Source organism: Aquarana catesbeiana, linkage group LG02 (genome assembly GCF_042186555.1).
Source record: "Aquarana catesbeiana isolate 2022-GZ linkage group LG02, ASM4218655v1, whole genome shotgun sequence".
In the NCBI taxonomy this organism is placed as follows: domain Eukaryota; kingdom Metazoa; phylum Chordata; class Amphibia; order Anura; family Ranidae; genus Aquarana; species Aquarana catesbeiana.
Window position 1 is genome coordinate 535,705,110 of NC_133325.1, and position 16,999 is coordinate 535,722,108.

At 41.7% G+C, this 16,999-nt stretch overlaps 1 protein-coding gene across 4 annotated transcripts in view; it reads left to right on the forward strand.

Moving 5' to 3' along the window:
* The window catches only part of SLC6A17 (solute carrier family 6 member 17), a 1,431,819-nt gene that overhangs the window by 675,683 nt on the left and 739,137 nt on the right, over window positions 1-16,999 (forward strand). For all 4 annotated transcript variants that reach the window (XM_073615860.1, XM_073615859.1, XM_073615858.1 and 1 more), the window contains 4 exons: window positions 2,787-2,968; window positions 3,673-3,783; window positions 3,872-4,113; window positions 16,094-16,286. In XM_073615860.1, the coding sequence (XP_073471961.1) occupies window positions 2,787-2,968; window positions 3,673-3,783; window positions 3,872-4,113; window positions 16,094-16,286 (728 nt within the window). The remainder of the gene's footprint in view (window positions 1-2,786; window positions 2,969-3,672; window positions 3,784-3,871; window positions 4,114-16,093; window positions 16,287-16,999) is intronic.

Below are 16,999 nucleotides of genomic sequence, written 5' to 3' on the forward strand. Positions count from 1 at the left end.
TTCCAACACTGCCAAGAGGGTTACTCTTGGGCATGGAGTTCACCAGAGCTTCACAGGTTGCCACTGGTGTCCTCTTCCATTCCTCCATGACAACATCACGGAGCTGGTGGATGTTAGAGACCGTGCCCTCCTCAACCTTCCGTTTGAGGATGCCCCACAGATGCTCAATAGGGTTTAGGTCTGGAGACATGCTTGGCCAGTCCATCACCTTTACCCTCAGCTTCTTTAGCAAGGCAGTGGTCGTCTTGGAGGTGTGTTTGGAGTTGTTATCATGTTGGAATACTGCCCTGCGGCCCAGTCTCCAAAGGGTTGGGATCATGCTCTGCTTCAGAATGTCAACATGTACTGTGATGGTTCCCTCAATGAACTGTAGCTCCCCAGTTCCGGCAGCACTCATGCAGCCCCAGACCATGACACTTCCACCACCATGCTTGACTGTAGGCAAGACACACTCCTCACCTGGTTGCCGCCACACACGCTTGGCCCCATCTGAACCAAATACGTTTATCTTGGTCTCAACAGACCACAGGACATGGTTCCAGTAATCCATGTCCTTTGTCTGCTTGTCTTCAGCAAACTGTTTTGCCCCGTACAAACGATCAGACTTTCCGACAACAAAACTGTGGAATTTTGTTTGAAGGTTGTTGGCTCCAACTTGTCTTGCATACACACGGTCACACAAATGTTGGCCAACAGTTACGAACGTAGTGACATACTAGACGTACTACGTGTTTTTTCAGCTCTTTAGCACCACCCTTTGGTGTCCTTCTGCTAATTTTGTGTTAGTAGAAGTTTGGTGAGTGTTGATTCGTGCTTTTCTTTTTGCGTTTTTTGCGAATTATGTGCTGCATTTGGAGATTTCCTAATTGGCCACATCACGAATGTTAATTCTCCATTACGAGCGCTAGTTTATGAGACTGGCCGCTTCTGCTTCTGAGCATGCGTGGATTTTTGTGCGACGGACTTGTGTACTCACGATCGATCATTTGGTGGCAGAAAGTCCGACAACAAATGTTTGATGGAGCATACACACGGTCGGACTTTCCGTCAACAAGCTCACATCCAACATTTGTTGTCGGAAAATCCGATCATGTGTACGGGGCATTAGGCTTTCTTGTGTATCATCATCTGTAGAAGAGGCTTCCTTCTTGGATGACAGCCATGCACACCAATTTGATGCAGTGTGTGGCGTATGGTCTGAGCACTGACAGGCTGACCCCCCTACCCCTTCAACCTCTGCAGCAATGCTGGCAGCACTCATACGTCTATTTCCCAAAAACAGCCTCTGGATATGACACTGAGCATGTGCACTTAACCTGTTTGGTCGACCATGGCAAAGCCTGTTCTGAGTGAAACCTGTCCTGTTAAAAGGCTGTTTAACTGGACAGCTCAGTTTCAGAGTCTTGACAATCTTCTTATATTCTAGGCCATCTATATGTAGAGCAACAATTCTTTTTTTCAGGTCCTCAGAGTTCATTGTCATGAGGTGCCATGTTGAACTTCCAGGGACCAGTATGAGAGAGTGAGAGTGATAACGGCAAATTTAACACACCTGCTCCCCGTTCACACCTGAGACACTGAGTCACAGGACACCAGGGAAGGGAAAATGGCTAATATGGCCCAATTTGAACATTTTCACTTAGGTGTCACTTTTGTTGCCAGCGGTTTAGACATTAATGACTGTGTCTTGAGTTATTTTGAGGGGACAGCAACTTTTCATTGTTACACAAGCTGTATACTCACTACTTTACATTGTAGCAAAGTCATCTGAAATGTCATCTGTGTTGTGACATGAAAAGATATAATAAAATATTTACAAAAATGGGAGGGGTGTACAAAATTTTGTGAGATACTGTAAAAGGTGGCCATACACTATACAATCTGATTGTACAATTTCCTTTAGATTTACAAAAACTATGGAATAGAAGAATCCACCTATCTATCCATTCACTCTGTAACCAACCAGACAGGCCCTTGCACTACATCAGTGGTGTCCAACCTGGGCCATTGGGCTGCATGCTGCCCCATAGAGTTTAGCATGCGACCCTGGCCCGTCTGAAGGGACATGGGGATGCTGTACAAACATAGCAGCTGTGGCAGCTTACATTGAAAATGCAAGCATGGAGGGATGCAATGCAAACCTAGCTGATGGGTGCAGGGTGTGTGCTAATGAGCTTAGCTGGTAAACTGCTTCCTGTGTCTTACTGACTCTTACTTCCTATATCTACATACTAGGAAGTCTCTGAAACTTTGTATGGAAAATAGCAAGGGCTAAGGTAAGGCCTTGTTCTGAAAATCAAAGAAAGCTTTTATTTATAGGGGAGCTGGATTTTAGAAGAAAAAAAAGTTAACTTAGCCTTTAACTGATCTACTTCTAGCATCTCCATACTGTGCTTTTTTGCTTAGTGTCCTAATCCTGAAGTTAGCGCTGTAATCCAGTGGTTAGTGAAAATTTTTTTTTATGGTGAGTACAAAAATTGTATTTTTATTAGAACACTAGGACAGCTCATGCAGATCCTTCTGCTTGGCACTCAGGAAGTAGGAAGTGACTGAATTGCATATGCTAGTTAAAAAAAAAACACAACAAAAAAGTTAGACAGCAAATGCAAAGCTTAAAAATCATTGACCTTTTTTTTAATGAAAAGAAAAAATCCTGTTTTTGTGACAGCTGTCCTTTATGCCAGACACTTTACAATAGGACACAATGAGGAACATTCACATAAACTTGGATCAACCTAAAAACCAGGAAAAAATATTTTGATTAATTACTTGATTTTGTTTTCCAGTGGTTGAATCCGAGTGTGACAAAAGTTCAGCTACAACTTACTTCTGGTATAGAGAAGCTCTGGATATTTCAAATTCAATATCAGAAGGAGGAGGGCTAAACTGGAAAATGACACTGTGCTTGTTCTGTGCTTGGAGTATTGTAGGAATGGCCATGATTAAAGGCATCCAGTCATCAGGGAAGGTAAAAATTATTTTACTGGTGTTACTGAAATGCTTTCATTTTGAATTTAGAATACTGCCAACTAAGCTTATATTTTCTGGCAGCGTAATTCCTTTGAGAGAGTTTAGACAAAATGGATTTTGCAATTGTATGTAAAAAAAAAAAATATGTTTGAAATCAGTGGGTGTGTTGTAGCGAAAGCATGCTTAGAAGAGTTTTGAAGGGCTAAAGAAATATTGAAGGCAAAACCCACCACATCTAAAGATTCAGTTTTTAGTATTGTGTTTTGGTATCAGAGATACAGTAGGTTGATCAATTGTAGCTCTAATGCCTATTCTACTCTTTCTTGCTTAGTTTTATTTTAATATGCTTAACCAGTGCAATTAAACAATGTTTTATTTATTATTAAGCTGCAACACAAGCTACAGTGCAACATACATTTTATCCAGTTCCATTACCCAAGATTTTAGGTCCATTTTAATTTTTCTGCATATGATCCTGTACTACGAAAGAAAAATTGACTTTTATACCAAAAAGGGGTTCTTGTCTGTCTAACTACCCACAGACAGCACAGACCTGTCCAATTGTTATATATATAATATATATATAATAAATACTTTGACACGGATCTAGAGTAGCTTCCTTTTATACAAATCTACTTACATTGCAATGCTCTCCAGGTGATTTGTTGATGAACACACTTTTTTTCTTGTATTACTTTTCAGGTTATGTACTTTAGCTCCCTCTTCCCATATGTGGTACTAATATGCTTCCTTGTACGTGGATTGTTGCTTAGAGGATCTGTTGATGGAATTCTTCATATGTTAACCCCTCAGGTAGTATTGTGAATTGTTTCATATTTCCAGAGTGGAACTGCTTAAAAAGGATAGTTTAGCTAATTTATTTAAAATGATTTCATTCCAGATTGAGAAGATGCTGGATCCCCAGGTGTGGAGGGAGGCAGCAACGCAAGTTTTCTTTGCCCTAGGACTAGGCTTTGGTGGTGTAATTGCCTTTTCAAGCTATAACAAGCAAGATAATAACTGCCAGTTTGATGCAGCTCTTGTCTCGTTCATCAACTTCTTTACCTCAGTGCTGGCCACTTTGGTTGTATTTGCTGTTCTTGGGTTCAAAGCAAATGTTATGAATGAAAAATGTGTTGTGCAGTAAGTACAATAGTTCATTTCATATATCAACTTAAATAATTCAACAGATATCAGAGATCTGCCCATTTAAAGTTAGAGAAGTCAGGGATTTTTTTTAAGGATTCATACTTACCTAGGAGGATGCAGCATCAGTCCAATGCTGCATCTGTCCCCCAGTGCCTCTACACTGAGAACCGAGCGATCAAACACCAACAATCGCTTGGTTTTCAGAGCTCCGTGAGCCGAGAGCTGTAGACTGTCAGTCACAGCTCTCTGCTGTCTCCTCACTCATTTAAGTGCTGGGTGGTGGAGGGCTCAGGATGTCAGTCCAGACACCTGGCGGATCCCCACTTCCATTGTCGTAATGATGCAGTGCATGGACTGACAGCAGTGACATCAGCAGAGAGAAAACTTCAGCCAGCTCTCTACTGTAAACAGGTGACAGGAGTGCAAAAGGAAATGCACTCCTATGATCCACAGGGAAGTACAGCCAAACAAGCTTTGGCTATACTTCTCCTTTAGGTTGAGAAACACTTTCCTTTGTCTACCTCTGCCATGCTATGAACTCTGAAAAGCACTTGAAAGTGGAGTTCCACCCATATAAAGTCAGCAGCTACAAAAAGTGTAGCTGCTGACTTTTAATAAGACACTCACCTGTCCCACGATCCAGCGATGCGGGTGAACGAAGCCCCGTTCCTCTCCCCCTCCTCTCTGCGGTGCCGGCATTTTGACTGTGGGCGACCGGCTGTGAAGCTACAGCCAGGCATGCACTGCGCATGCGTGAGTCGTGCTGCGTACTATGATTGGCCAGGCAATCTTCTGGGACCTGTGACGTGTACCAGAAGATTGCACAGAGGGAGGGGGGAGAGGTGAACTTCCTTCCAGCCCCGCGAAGCCCCGTAAGGAAGTGGGAGCTGGATGTCTCTAAAAAGAGAGTATCCGCCCCCCCCCAAAAAAAAGAGTTGCAGGGGGTCAACTTCACTTAAAGTGGAAGTTCCATTTTTAGGTGGAACTCCGCTTTAACTCTTCCATCTGTGTATGTGTTTCCCAGCATCGTGCTGGGGATACGTTTATAAAGTTCTCTCCTTCAGAGCCACCAGCTGACACTTAAAGTGGAACTTCACTCTCTCGATTAACTATTTTTAATCCTTATGCTGCTAGCATTAGTAAATAGATAGAAAAGTATATCATTTTTACTTGTTTTAGCCTTTTCTTACATTCAGTTACTTCCTGGTTTCCATGCCTAGGTAAATAAAGTCATACATCCCAAGAGTCTTTAAGAGGGGAGGAGGATTTTTATCAGCTAAGTGCAGATGTATTCAATGAAGTAAATGCTACATGAATCATCTGCACTTATTCAAGATGGCCACAGCCAGAAATGCTAGGTAGTGTTTTTCAAAGTGATTTTTCAGCAAAATAAAGCATTGGGGCATGGATGGATGGGTGAGTTTGCAATAAATATTAGAAATTAATTATTTGGCATTCTTGGTTTGTGATGCTCAAATGCAGTTTTAAGCTGAGTATACATGGACAGTGTTTTTTCATTCAACCAGCAGGTTGAACGAAAAAAAAAAACTGACAGATTCCCACATCCACGCAAGATATGTGAATGTCCCCTGTTGCGCTATTGTATTCTGGACAATGAGGACATCCCCTACACAGAATACACTGATCAGCACTGGAGCCATTGGCTGTACATGCTGACTGAATGCTGCTTTTCCAGCAGGACTGTTCAACAGAAGCTGGCCTAACGACTGGCTTCTGTTGAGCAAAGAGGGGTTCCTGCTCAACTGGATGAAATTCAATATGTGTATACACTGCTTTAATGCAGCTGGTGGCTGTTAATTTCAGCGGTCACTGACAGTTTAGGGCTCCACTGACAATTGAGAACCAGCTTGGTTCCCGATCTTATGACTACTGTGTCAACTATGACCAACCGATCGCATGCAGACTGGAGCCTTCAATGAGAAAAATGAAAGCCTTTAGTTTGCAAAGAAACACTGCCAATTTCAGGCTGCAGTGTTTATCTCCTAAATTGGACCTGGGCATCTAGACACCAGTGACCTCTGGACACAAAATGGTTAAAGCCCCCAGCTATACGGTTTGTGTGATTATATTGCAAATTTAAATTGTAGATACTTTTTACTTAAGGCCCCACCGGGTCCTCTTCCATGGCAAATCGCTAGGAGTGCAGTCAAGGATGGTGCTCGTCCCAGCTCCTAATATCATTTAGAAAGGAAAAAGGTCCTATAAGCTGCGCATCTCAACCCGGGCTCCAACCAGGCCACACCCCCAATGTGTTTCACTTCATCCCCCGAGCATAGTCATGGGGATAGAGATCCAATGCAGATGGGTAAATAAATGTATCATTGGCTGCCTCTCAATTAAAAGAAATAAGCATCAGGTGACTGTTTGCCTCACACTGTAATAATGAAACGTGATAAACCAAAAATGCCAAAATTGAGAATGCTAAAAAAATCTGTGAGGGCAAACAACCAAAAAATAAATATGCATCCAAAACATGAAAACAACGTGCAACAGAAAATCCCCCTGAAGCATGAAATGGGGGGGTTCAAGTAATTATTTAATTTTTCTTTAACCTTTATTTATATTGAATAAACATAAAATCAACAACTGGACTGAAATTGTATTTTAATTGAGTGGCAGCCAATGATGCATTTATTTCCCCTGTGCATAGGATCTCTATCCCCATGACTACGAAAAAATATATATAACCCAAATAGGGGGCGACCCCAGGGATTTTGTGGGTGGGAAGGAGATGAAAAGTATAAATAGGTATAAGGGTGAAAGATAACAGAGTATATAAAAAATATAACTTTATTCGAAATTACACATGAATAAAAAACAATCAGATATACAGAAACTGCAAATGATCCTAAACATACAGGTTCTACTTCTGAAGAACTCATACGTGAATGATACATATGGAAAAATCCAACATGTTTCGGAGTATTTGAAATGTGAATTCCTTCTTCAGGGGATTTCCTGTGCAGTTATACAATGTAATCTGCAAGTGTATGAAAAATAAAGACATACTAAAAAACAGAGTACAAAAATACTAGGCATCTGTAGTTTAGTAGGCATACATAAGTTAGTTGGGGGGCTTGGAAAAAATGGGAGAAAGAAATATAATCAATAGTAATGACACGCCAATAAAAAGAAAAACTTACTGGTTACACCGTTTATAGTTGTTTGTGAGGATCAAAGAAGATGCAATGTTAGAAAGTGATGCTTGCAGTTCTGATCTCCCAAATTTGTGAGGCAGTGGAGGAGAAAGAGTTAGAGTAGATTGGAATCTCAGTCTATTATTTTGTGGTGTTGTCCCATGTCAGTTGCATGGGTAACAGCATTTAAGACAGGCAGTGTCATGGAATGCACCCGGCTTATGCGGTCCACGAGGAACGGCTGAATGGATACAAATGCCAAGTCCTATGATGTAAAGATAATGTATAGTGAGGTATACTATACTATTATATAATCTGGCACGTTAATCTATATATATAGCATGACATATGTAGAAATTATGGGAGCTGAATGAACTTAAATAAGTATGCCTCTAGAAAGAGGGAAAAATCTGTAAAGTGAAAAAGCATATATAGATGGATATGGGAATATGCCCATATCATATGCCACATTATCTTTACATCATAGGACTTGGCATTTGTATCCATTCAACCATTCCTCGTGGACTGCATAAGCCGGGTGCATTCCATGACCCTGCCTGTCTTAAATGCTGTTACCCATGCAACTGACATGGGACAACACCACAAAATAATGGACTGAGATTCCAATCTACTCTAATGCCCCGTACACACGGTCGGACTTTGTTCGGAAATTCCGACAACAAAATCCTAGGATTTTTTCCGACGGATGTTGGCTCAAACTTGTTTTGCGTACACGCGGTCGCACAAAGTTGTTGGAATTTCCGATCGCCAACAACACGGTGACGTCAACCACGTATGACAAGACTAGAAACGGCCAGTTCAGAACCAAGCGCGGCACCCTTTGGGCTCCTTTTGCTAATCTCGTGTTAGTAAAAGTTTGGTGAGAGACGATTCGTGCTTTTTCAGACTCGTGGCTTTCAGATCGTTTTCTGCGGTTCAGTTTGTGCTTGTGGGTTTGTATCTGCTCTTCAGTGCGTGCAAGCAAGTTCCGCATGACTTATAGTCATTGTTTTCTTGTTCGGTCGTTACTGTTTTTCAGGTAGCTCTTCACAGGCCTTGCTGTTCTTCAGTGCGTTCTGTTACTTCGTTCTGAGCAGCCGACCGTTTTCTAGCCATGTTGCGTATACGTACTCCTTGTAGAGTTCGTGCTGTGCGGGGGCTTGGTGTTGGGGTCCTGACCTTGACACAAGTCCAGTCCATGAACAGGGTGGGGAGGAGTTCATGGACCAAGAATTGGTTGCTTCAGCGTGACCAGTTCTCTCATATGCCTTTGCTCCGTGAGATCCGTGAGAATATAATTGATGATTTCAGGAACTTTCTCAGGATGACGGACCCCGTATTTCACCTTCTGCTGGCTTTGCTGACCCCCTATATCAGCAGGCAGGATACCTGCATGAGGCAAGCTATTACTCCGGAGCAGAGGCTCGTCTTTACCCTGTGGTACTTGGCGACAGGGAGAAGCCTGCAGGAGCTCAAGTTCTTGACAGGCATTTCCCCCCAGGCTCTGGGGATCATTATCCCAGAGACCTGTTCTGCCATCATCCAGGTCCTGCAGAAGGAGTATATGAAGGTAAGATTTTTATCCTTTAATATCACATTTTATTGTATTTAATGTTTGATAATATATTGTATTTCTTTCCTCATTCCCTAATTACCATGATTGTAATATGCTGTGAATGTCCCCTTTGTCCTCATGCATTCTGGATTTTTATGTAATGATTTTTTTTGTCCTTCATACAGATTGGCCTTCAATAACCTCCCCAGCATGCTCTCCTGCCCTATATTCACCTCATGTAGTCACTTAACAATGTATTTTGTCAGCTCCATAGTAGTGCTTTACCCCAAACACCCCCCAAAATGTTTTGAAATGTGATTTGTGCTTTAAATTCAGGCAGAGTGACAGAGGCTTTTTTTTTGTGGTGTCCCCAAATCATTTTTAGTAACCCTCCCTCCCCCCAACTGCTAAGTCAGCTGATCCCAATTCTCTATCTATCCTCAATCATCTATCTGCTGACTTTGCCAAACCCATACACACTATACCCATGTCTTTTGTGCTCAGATGTATGGATGAATTCCCCAAAGCATGTAGTGCACGGGCCTGCCTGTATACTTTCAAATGGTACTGTTTAAAGTTTTTGTATCCTATTATTATCTTGACAGGTAATAGCAGAATGTCCAAATGTCCTCAAATGTGTACAGTGTGTATTTATATCTTTGTATTATGACACTTCTTACCGGTCCAGTGGGCTGCCAATAGTGTAACTAAGGAGGGGCTGTTCCAAGTAATACCCTGTATTTAGGCATTCATCTCTCAATGAAGTGGAGAGGGTTACCTGTCCCAGATCCCCCCCTATAATGTTAGAGATGGCCCATGAGAGGGGGGGGGGATAATGATAGGTGTACCTTATACTTTGGTGTTGTTAAATTCCCCTTAATAAATGCTATCTGGAGGTTGGCCAAGAATGTTTGTGTCTAATCTGCTTGCCATGTTTATGCGCAAAAATACTAATTTTTTTTTGTTTTCCTCAACAGTTTCCTTCCATGCCACAGGAATGGCAGACTGTGGCCTCCCACTTTGCCCAGCGGTGGGACTTTCCTAACTGCGGAGGGGCAATTGATGGGAAACACGTCCACATCATCCCACCACCCAACTTGGGGTCGTACTATTTCAACTATAAGGGGTTCAATAGTATTGTGATGTTGGCGGGGGTGTCGGCTAATTACGACTTCTTGTATGTGGACGTGGGGAAGAATGGCCGGATGTCCGATGGTGGAGTCATCGCCCAGACGGAGTTCTACAGGCGTCTCCAGAATGGCAGCTTGGACTTGCCACCTCCAGAGGACAATGTGGAAGGACTCCCATTCGTCTTTGTTGCAGATGAAGCATTTGCGCTGGGGGACCATTCCCGATGAGGACCCTCACCCCGGAACAGAGGGTTTTTAATTACCGGCTGGCCAGAGCCAGAAGAGTGGTGGAGAACACATTTGGAATCATGGCCAGCCGGTTCCGCCTATTTCTGACACCCATCCATATGGCAGAGTATGAACTTAATCATATAATCCTGGCGTGCTGTGTTCTACATAACTTTTTACGCCAACATTCTGCCAACTATGCTGGCTCAGTTGGGCCTGAGGCCGGAATTCTACATGATACAACCCTGACGGCGCTTGAAAGTGGCCGTCCTGGCTTGCCCTCCCTGAGTGCCCGTGATGTCCGGTTAAGATACCTTGAGTTCTTTGCGGGTAGGGGGGCCATCAATATGCCAGACAATTTGTGAAGCATTTATCAAATTAAAAAAAAAAAGCTAATCTTTGGTGACATTTACTGCTTGTGTTTGTTTTAGCTGACCCTGACAGCAATGTGGGGAGTCCTGAAAATGGCATGATTGTGTAACCTTTTATACAAAGCACTGTTGGGTGTTATTTACTAAAGGCGTAGACACTTTGCACTACCAGTGCACTTGAAACTGCACTGAAACTGCACTTGTAGTGCAAAGAGGATTTACCCTTAGGAAATAACCCCCATTTTCACAGAAAACAGCAATTACATCACCACAAAAGTGTTGTAGTGTTGAGACAATAATCCACACATTCTTGATTAACAAACTTTTTAATACCTGCACAATCACATGTGCATTTAGAAAAGGTTTTTAAAACAAACCAACATGTTTGTTGTATAACAATTTTTGGGGTGGCATTATCAAAAATAGAAATGTCCATTTACGATAAAACAGGCCTGTGTAAAACCAACAAGAAAGACAAAAATCTTGAACTTACAAAGTTCACATATGGTAAAACTTGAAGGCAATATCAGACATGAGTATTTTGGAACTGTGTTTGATATTGCGTTCAGATGGGGTGAAGTCACCCCTTGAAAAGCCAAATTTGGAAGATGCACACCAATTTACGAATGTCAACATGTGCTAGCTGCCATCACGGGGGATCAAGGGACGTGTTTTGTGGGAGCAACCCCTTCCTCACCGCTACTTTATTATTGATAGCACATGTTGGCACACAAATTTGGCTTTTCGAAACATCGCAAAAAAATTTTGAAGATTGTAGCACACTAAAAAACAAAGTGATTTTGTGGGGTTTTAAATTCGCCCCAAAACACCAATGATGTTATTTTTTTGAATAACATCATTGATTTTTTTCTTGAGGTTTTCCAATTCTAAATTACACCCCATGATCTCCCCGATCAGGATCTGGGCACTTTCTGATGTGAAAGGATCTCGATCCACAACATCACGATCACCTAAAAAGAGAGAAACCAAACAAAAACAGGTATCAAAAATCTGCCGGCATCCATCTCTTACCTGAGTCTGTGGTCGCAGACACTCACCTGTTGTGGTGCCGATTTCCACCACATCTTTTTCCTCCTCCTGCTCAGCTTGGGTTGGGGGTATTTCCCCTTCTTCCAGAGGAGGGGGGTCTCTGGTCTCCTCGGATGAGGGGTGTCCTCCGAGTCTTTTCTCCCCTATGTAAAACAAAAATGGTATAATTAGCACACAGATATTTGATGGCAGAACTATAAATAGGAAACATTGCTTGGAAGTAGGGTACAATTGTCTATTTGGGCAGAGTTCCAAGATGTAGCATTTTTATTGTCCTTTGTCAAGCTTCAATACTTTAACTGTCTTGTACAAGCTTCACAGATGGAGACCCCCCTATAGTATACACTGGAGCACCTGTGTGGGCCCCCTAATAAAAAGGGTGTTCTGGTGTCCCACACTAGTGCTCCAGCGTCCAGATGTGAAAACAGCTGCTGAGTGTCCTCTCCTTACACAGAATTTAGTTTGCATTTCATTCTAGTAACAAACCCATCTACACAACCAAATATTTTTCATACAAGTAGGCCCTAAAAAATGTAGGAAAATGCATATGGCCTAAAAAATGGTGTTTTAGAGGCCGAAAGAAAAATGTTTGATACGAACGAATAATGGGCCCATGAACATTAAAGTTGCCATTTTAAACTGTACAACAATTAAGAAAAGCATATGGAGCAGCACGAACGTAATAAAGACAAAAAGAATAGGAACACAGCACAACTACTTACTTTTTTGCAGCACTCTCCGGATCTTTCAGTACTGCTCGGACTCTCTTAATTTCAGGTCCGACCACCGCTTCCTGAGCTGATCTTTCGATCGTCGTACCCCGAAATTCCGGTGCAGACTTTTGACCACTTTCGCAATGATCTTGGCCTTTCTGATATTGGGGTTGGGGTAAGGCCCATACTTTCCATCATAGTCGGCCTTCTTCAGGATGTCGACCATCTCCAACATCTCCCCAAAGGACATATTTGTGGCCTTAAATCTTCTCCTTCTGGATCGGGACGTGTCCGGATCCGGGCTTTCCTCCTCCTCCTCGTTCCTGTAATTAGCACACACCTGCTGTGTATCCGCCATGTGCTCTTCCCCCACTGCGCAGAATGAAAAGGGGCGGGGAATAGACTAGAAAGAACGTCAGGGGCGGGCGGAGTTACACGCATGCGCAGTGTGTATAAAGCGCACCACACGTGCGCATTACGTACGATCTGTGAGAGAGGAAGGAGCATTGGAGGCGCCGATCGTAAGAACGAAGGTAAGAGACATACTTGTGCCTATACTGCTTCTACATTGAGGCCTATATTGTAACAAGATTAGGAGAGTTTGGCCTGACATTAGGGTTTGTCTTGTGTTGTGTCTTGCAGTGAAAATGGATATCTTTCAAGATACTGACTTCATGGCAATCTTCATTGACATGTTCAGGGAGCTGCCTTGTCTGTGGGAGATCAACCACCCACATTATAGGAACCAAACAAAGAGGAAGGTAGCGCTGGATCAATTTTTGGAAATTGTGAAGCAGGTGATCCCCACGGCAAACATCACATATTTGAAGATCCTAATTGGTGGCCTGAGGAGCACATATGTAAGGGAGCGCCAGAAAGTCCAGGATTCGCAGAGACCTGGAGCAGCAGATGACATCTATGTCCCCAGGATGTGGTACTATGACAGGCTGCATTTTCTGGCAGGCCAGACTGAACCCGGGTCATCACTCTCCAGTCTTCCTTCCACGCTTCCTTCCCCTCCAGCTGAGGCTTCTGACGCCCAACCTGGGCCTTCCAGGCAGCAACATGTGGATTAGCCCAGATTGAGCCAGGTATAGCATTCCTCTAAATATTTCTGCTTGTCCAATCAATGATGTTAACTAGATGTTAGTTTGGAGTACTAATTTATGATTGTGATTGATGATGCAAAAACTAAAACCATGTCCCTTTTTCATACACAGGGAAGTCTCAGCCAGGAGGTGGCTGGGCCGAGCAGGCTGCCTGATCTGCAGGTCCCTCCCCTACACATGGAAAGAGAAAGTGGCAGGAGGAGGAGTGCCCTAGAGGAGGCTGCCATAGGCCTCTTTTGGAAGGCTACAGAGGCCCTGGGAGCACCACACACCGTGGAGGATGACTTCGCTGCCATCATTGCCTATAAAATGCAGAGGATGGAGGAGGGACAACAACTCATGTGTGAGTCCTTAATGTTGGAGGCTCTCAATAAGGGGTTGAGGGACCAAATAACATCTGATACACACCTTTGTGAACTCACACATGGTCCTCCTCCTCCTCCTGCAGGTCCTCCTCCTCCTTCTCCTCCAGGTCCTACTAGTCCTCCTCCTCCTCCAGGTCCTACTCCTCCTCCTGCCACATCCCCAACAGCAGAGCCACAGCGTGGAAGGAAGCGTGGAAGGAAGACCAGAGAGTGATGACCCTGGATCCAGTCTGGTCTGCCAAAAGATGCAGCCTCTTGTGGTACCACAGCCTGGGGACACAGATGTCATCTGCTGCTTTCCGGATCTCTGGGACTTCTGGACCAGATTGCACTTCCTTACATATGGACTCCTTAGGCCACCAATTTTGATGTTCAAGAATTGATGTCTGCCGTGGGGGTCAAAGGCTTCGCTAATTTCTGCTGTTTATCCAGCCTTGCCTCCCTCTTTGTTTGGTTCTGAGCCCTTAATAAAGGAATTTTGGTTTGAATTATACTTGCCTATGTGTGTTTTACTTCAAAAAGGACAGTTTGTTTGTGAAGATTCAGGTACATTTCAAATATACAATGTGAAATTAACAAGGGACACCAACACCAAACAATCTCCTTGAGCTTTAATAATAAAAGATATCAATGGTGTTGTGGTAACTTGACACACAAAACACACACAAAAATATTCTGGAGTAAAACTAAAAATAACATTAAACAAAGATCAGCCTTTGAAAAAATACAAACATAAAATCTAAAATAAAAATGGGTTTAAATAAAAAAAAAATTAAAAAAAATTATTTATGTCAGATGTGACAAATAACAATATATTCAGGTAATCCCAATAAAAAAAAAGAAATAAGTTTGTGAGAAGTGTGTGTGAATATGAGCAGCAAAACTACTTAATTCTTCTCACATTATAAAGAAGAAGAGAGTGCGCTGTATTAAACCATTTTTAACATTGCAGCGTGACGAAAGTGCAGTATACATTGCGAACGCTAATTTTACCAGACCGAGCTGTTCCGTGTCGGAATTTCTTCTGAGCATGCGTGGCACTTTGTGCGTCGGAACAGGCCACACACGGTCGGAATTGACACGATCGGATTTTGTTGTCGGAAAATTTTATAGCCTGCTCTCAAACTTTGTGTCAGAAAATCCAATGGAAAATGTCCATCGGAAAATCCGACCGTGTGTACGGGGCATTACTCTTTCTCCTCCACTGCCTCACAAATTTGGGAGATCAGAACTGCAAGCATCACTTTCTAACATTGCATCTTATTTGATCCTCACAAACAACTATAAACGGTGTAACCAGTAAGTTTTTCTTTTTATTGGCGTGTCATTACTATTGATTATATTTCTTTCTCCCATTTTTTCCAAGCCCCCCAACTAACTTATGTATGCCCACTAAACTACAGATGCCTAGTATTTTTGTACTCTGTTTTTTAGTATGTCTCTATTTTTCATACACTTGCAGATTACATTATATAACTGCACAGGAAATCCCCTGAAGAAGGAATTCACATTTCAAATATTCCGAAACATGTTGGATTTTTCCATATGTATCATTCACGTATGAGTTCTTCAGAAGTAGAACCTGTATGTTTAGGATCATTTGCAGTTTCTGTTTATCTGATTGTTTTTAAATCCTTTATATTCATGTGTAATTTTGAATAAAGTTATATTTTTTATATACTCTGTTATCTTTCACCCTTATACCTATTTATACTTTTCATCTCCTTCCCAACCACAAAATCCCTGGGGTCGCCTCCTATTTGGGTTATATATATTTTTTCGTTGATTGTTTCTGGGATGTGGTGAGAGGTGAGCTCCACCTTTGAGTCCATCTGACTGTTTACTTAGATTGATTGATGGTTCAACCACACTTATATGTTGCTATCCCCATGACTAAGCCCGGGATGAGGCTGTCATACACCTATTTACAGGGTTTTGCAGAGATGTGCGGCTTATAGGACCTTTTGTCTTTCTATTTGACGTTTGTTACAGAGCTACGATTTAAAATTTATAATGCTTATCCGATAGGACTAAATACAGTAGAACATATAAAAAGCAGTGGAACTCAAAGTAGATTCTGACGTTCTATGAGGAAACACACACACAACTAATACAATATATGTAGATAATTATATGTATAAATGTAGTATCACAGGTCACTAAAGAAATGCGTAGTAATTCTATTTGTTTCTCTCTGCAATGCCAGTTAATATACCTTTGGCTCTGCACACCAATTACATATTATATACAAAGGTACAATTTTGTTTTGCTTCACTGATTTGTTTTCTCTTGCAGAAATGCTGAAAAAATTATTGGATATTTAAATTCTCATGTTCTGAGCTATGATCTTATTCCACCACATATCAACTTCTCTCACTTGACCACAGTAGATTATGCGGAAATGTATCAAGTCATTAAAACTGTAAAAGAGAAACACTTTCAAGATCTTCATCTTGATGCATGTTTGCTGGAGGATGAACTAGATAAGGTATGTATCGTACTGTACATTTTAGAAAATATTTCGAAGAGAGAATGCCAGCATATTATATTACAGTAACAAATCATAATGTGCAGTCTCTCTCTCTCTCTCTCATATATATATATATATATATATAGATATATATATATATATATATATATATATTCTATATATATATATATAATATAATCTATATATATATATATATATATAGATTATATATATATATATAATCTATATATATATATATAATGCATAGAGGCGCTGCACATTATTGCATAGGTTTCATGTGGGTTTTTTCATGTAGACCTATTGCTAGCTGCCTTCTCTAGACTTCATTTTTCTTTTTTATTATTGTATTACATAGACATACAATTAGTAAGTAAGCTAAACATAGCATTAACCACTTGAAGACCAGGCCTAATCTGACACTTCTCTCCTACAAGCAAAAATCTGTATTTTTATGCAAAAAAAAAATACTTAGAACCCCCAAACATTATATATTTTCAAAGCAAGATTTGTAGGGGTCAAACTCGCCTGATATCCACAGTACCAGCTGTGACGTTCCACCCGGTCCACTCCAAAAAAGAATAGCCTCTCTCTCTCATCTGGGACAGCAAGATGGTTTAATAATGTTCCAGCCTTCCAGTCACTCTGCTTGATACTCCTCCAATAAGTTTCAAAGGGATTTAGAAGAAAAATTTAGAAGAAAAAGAGGAACT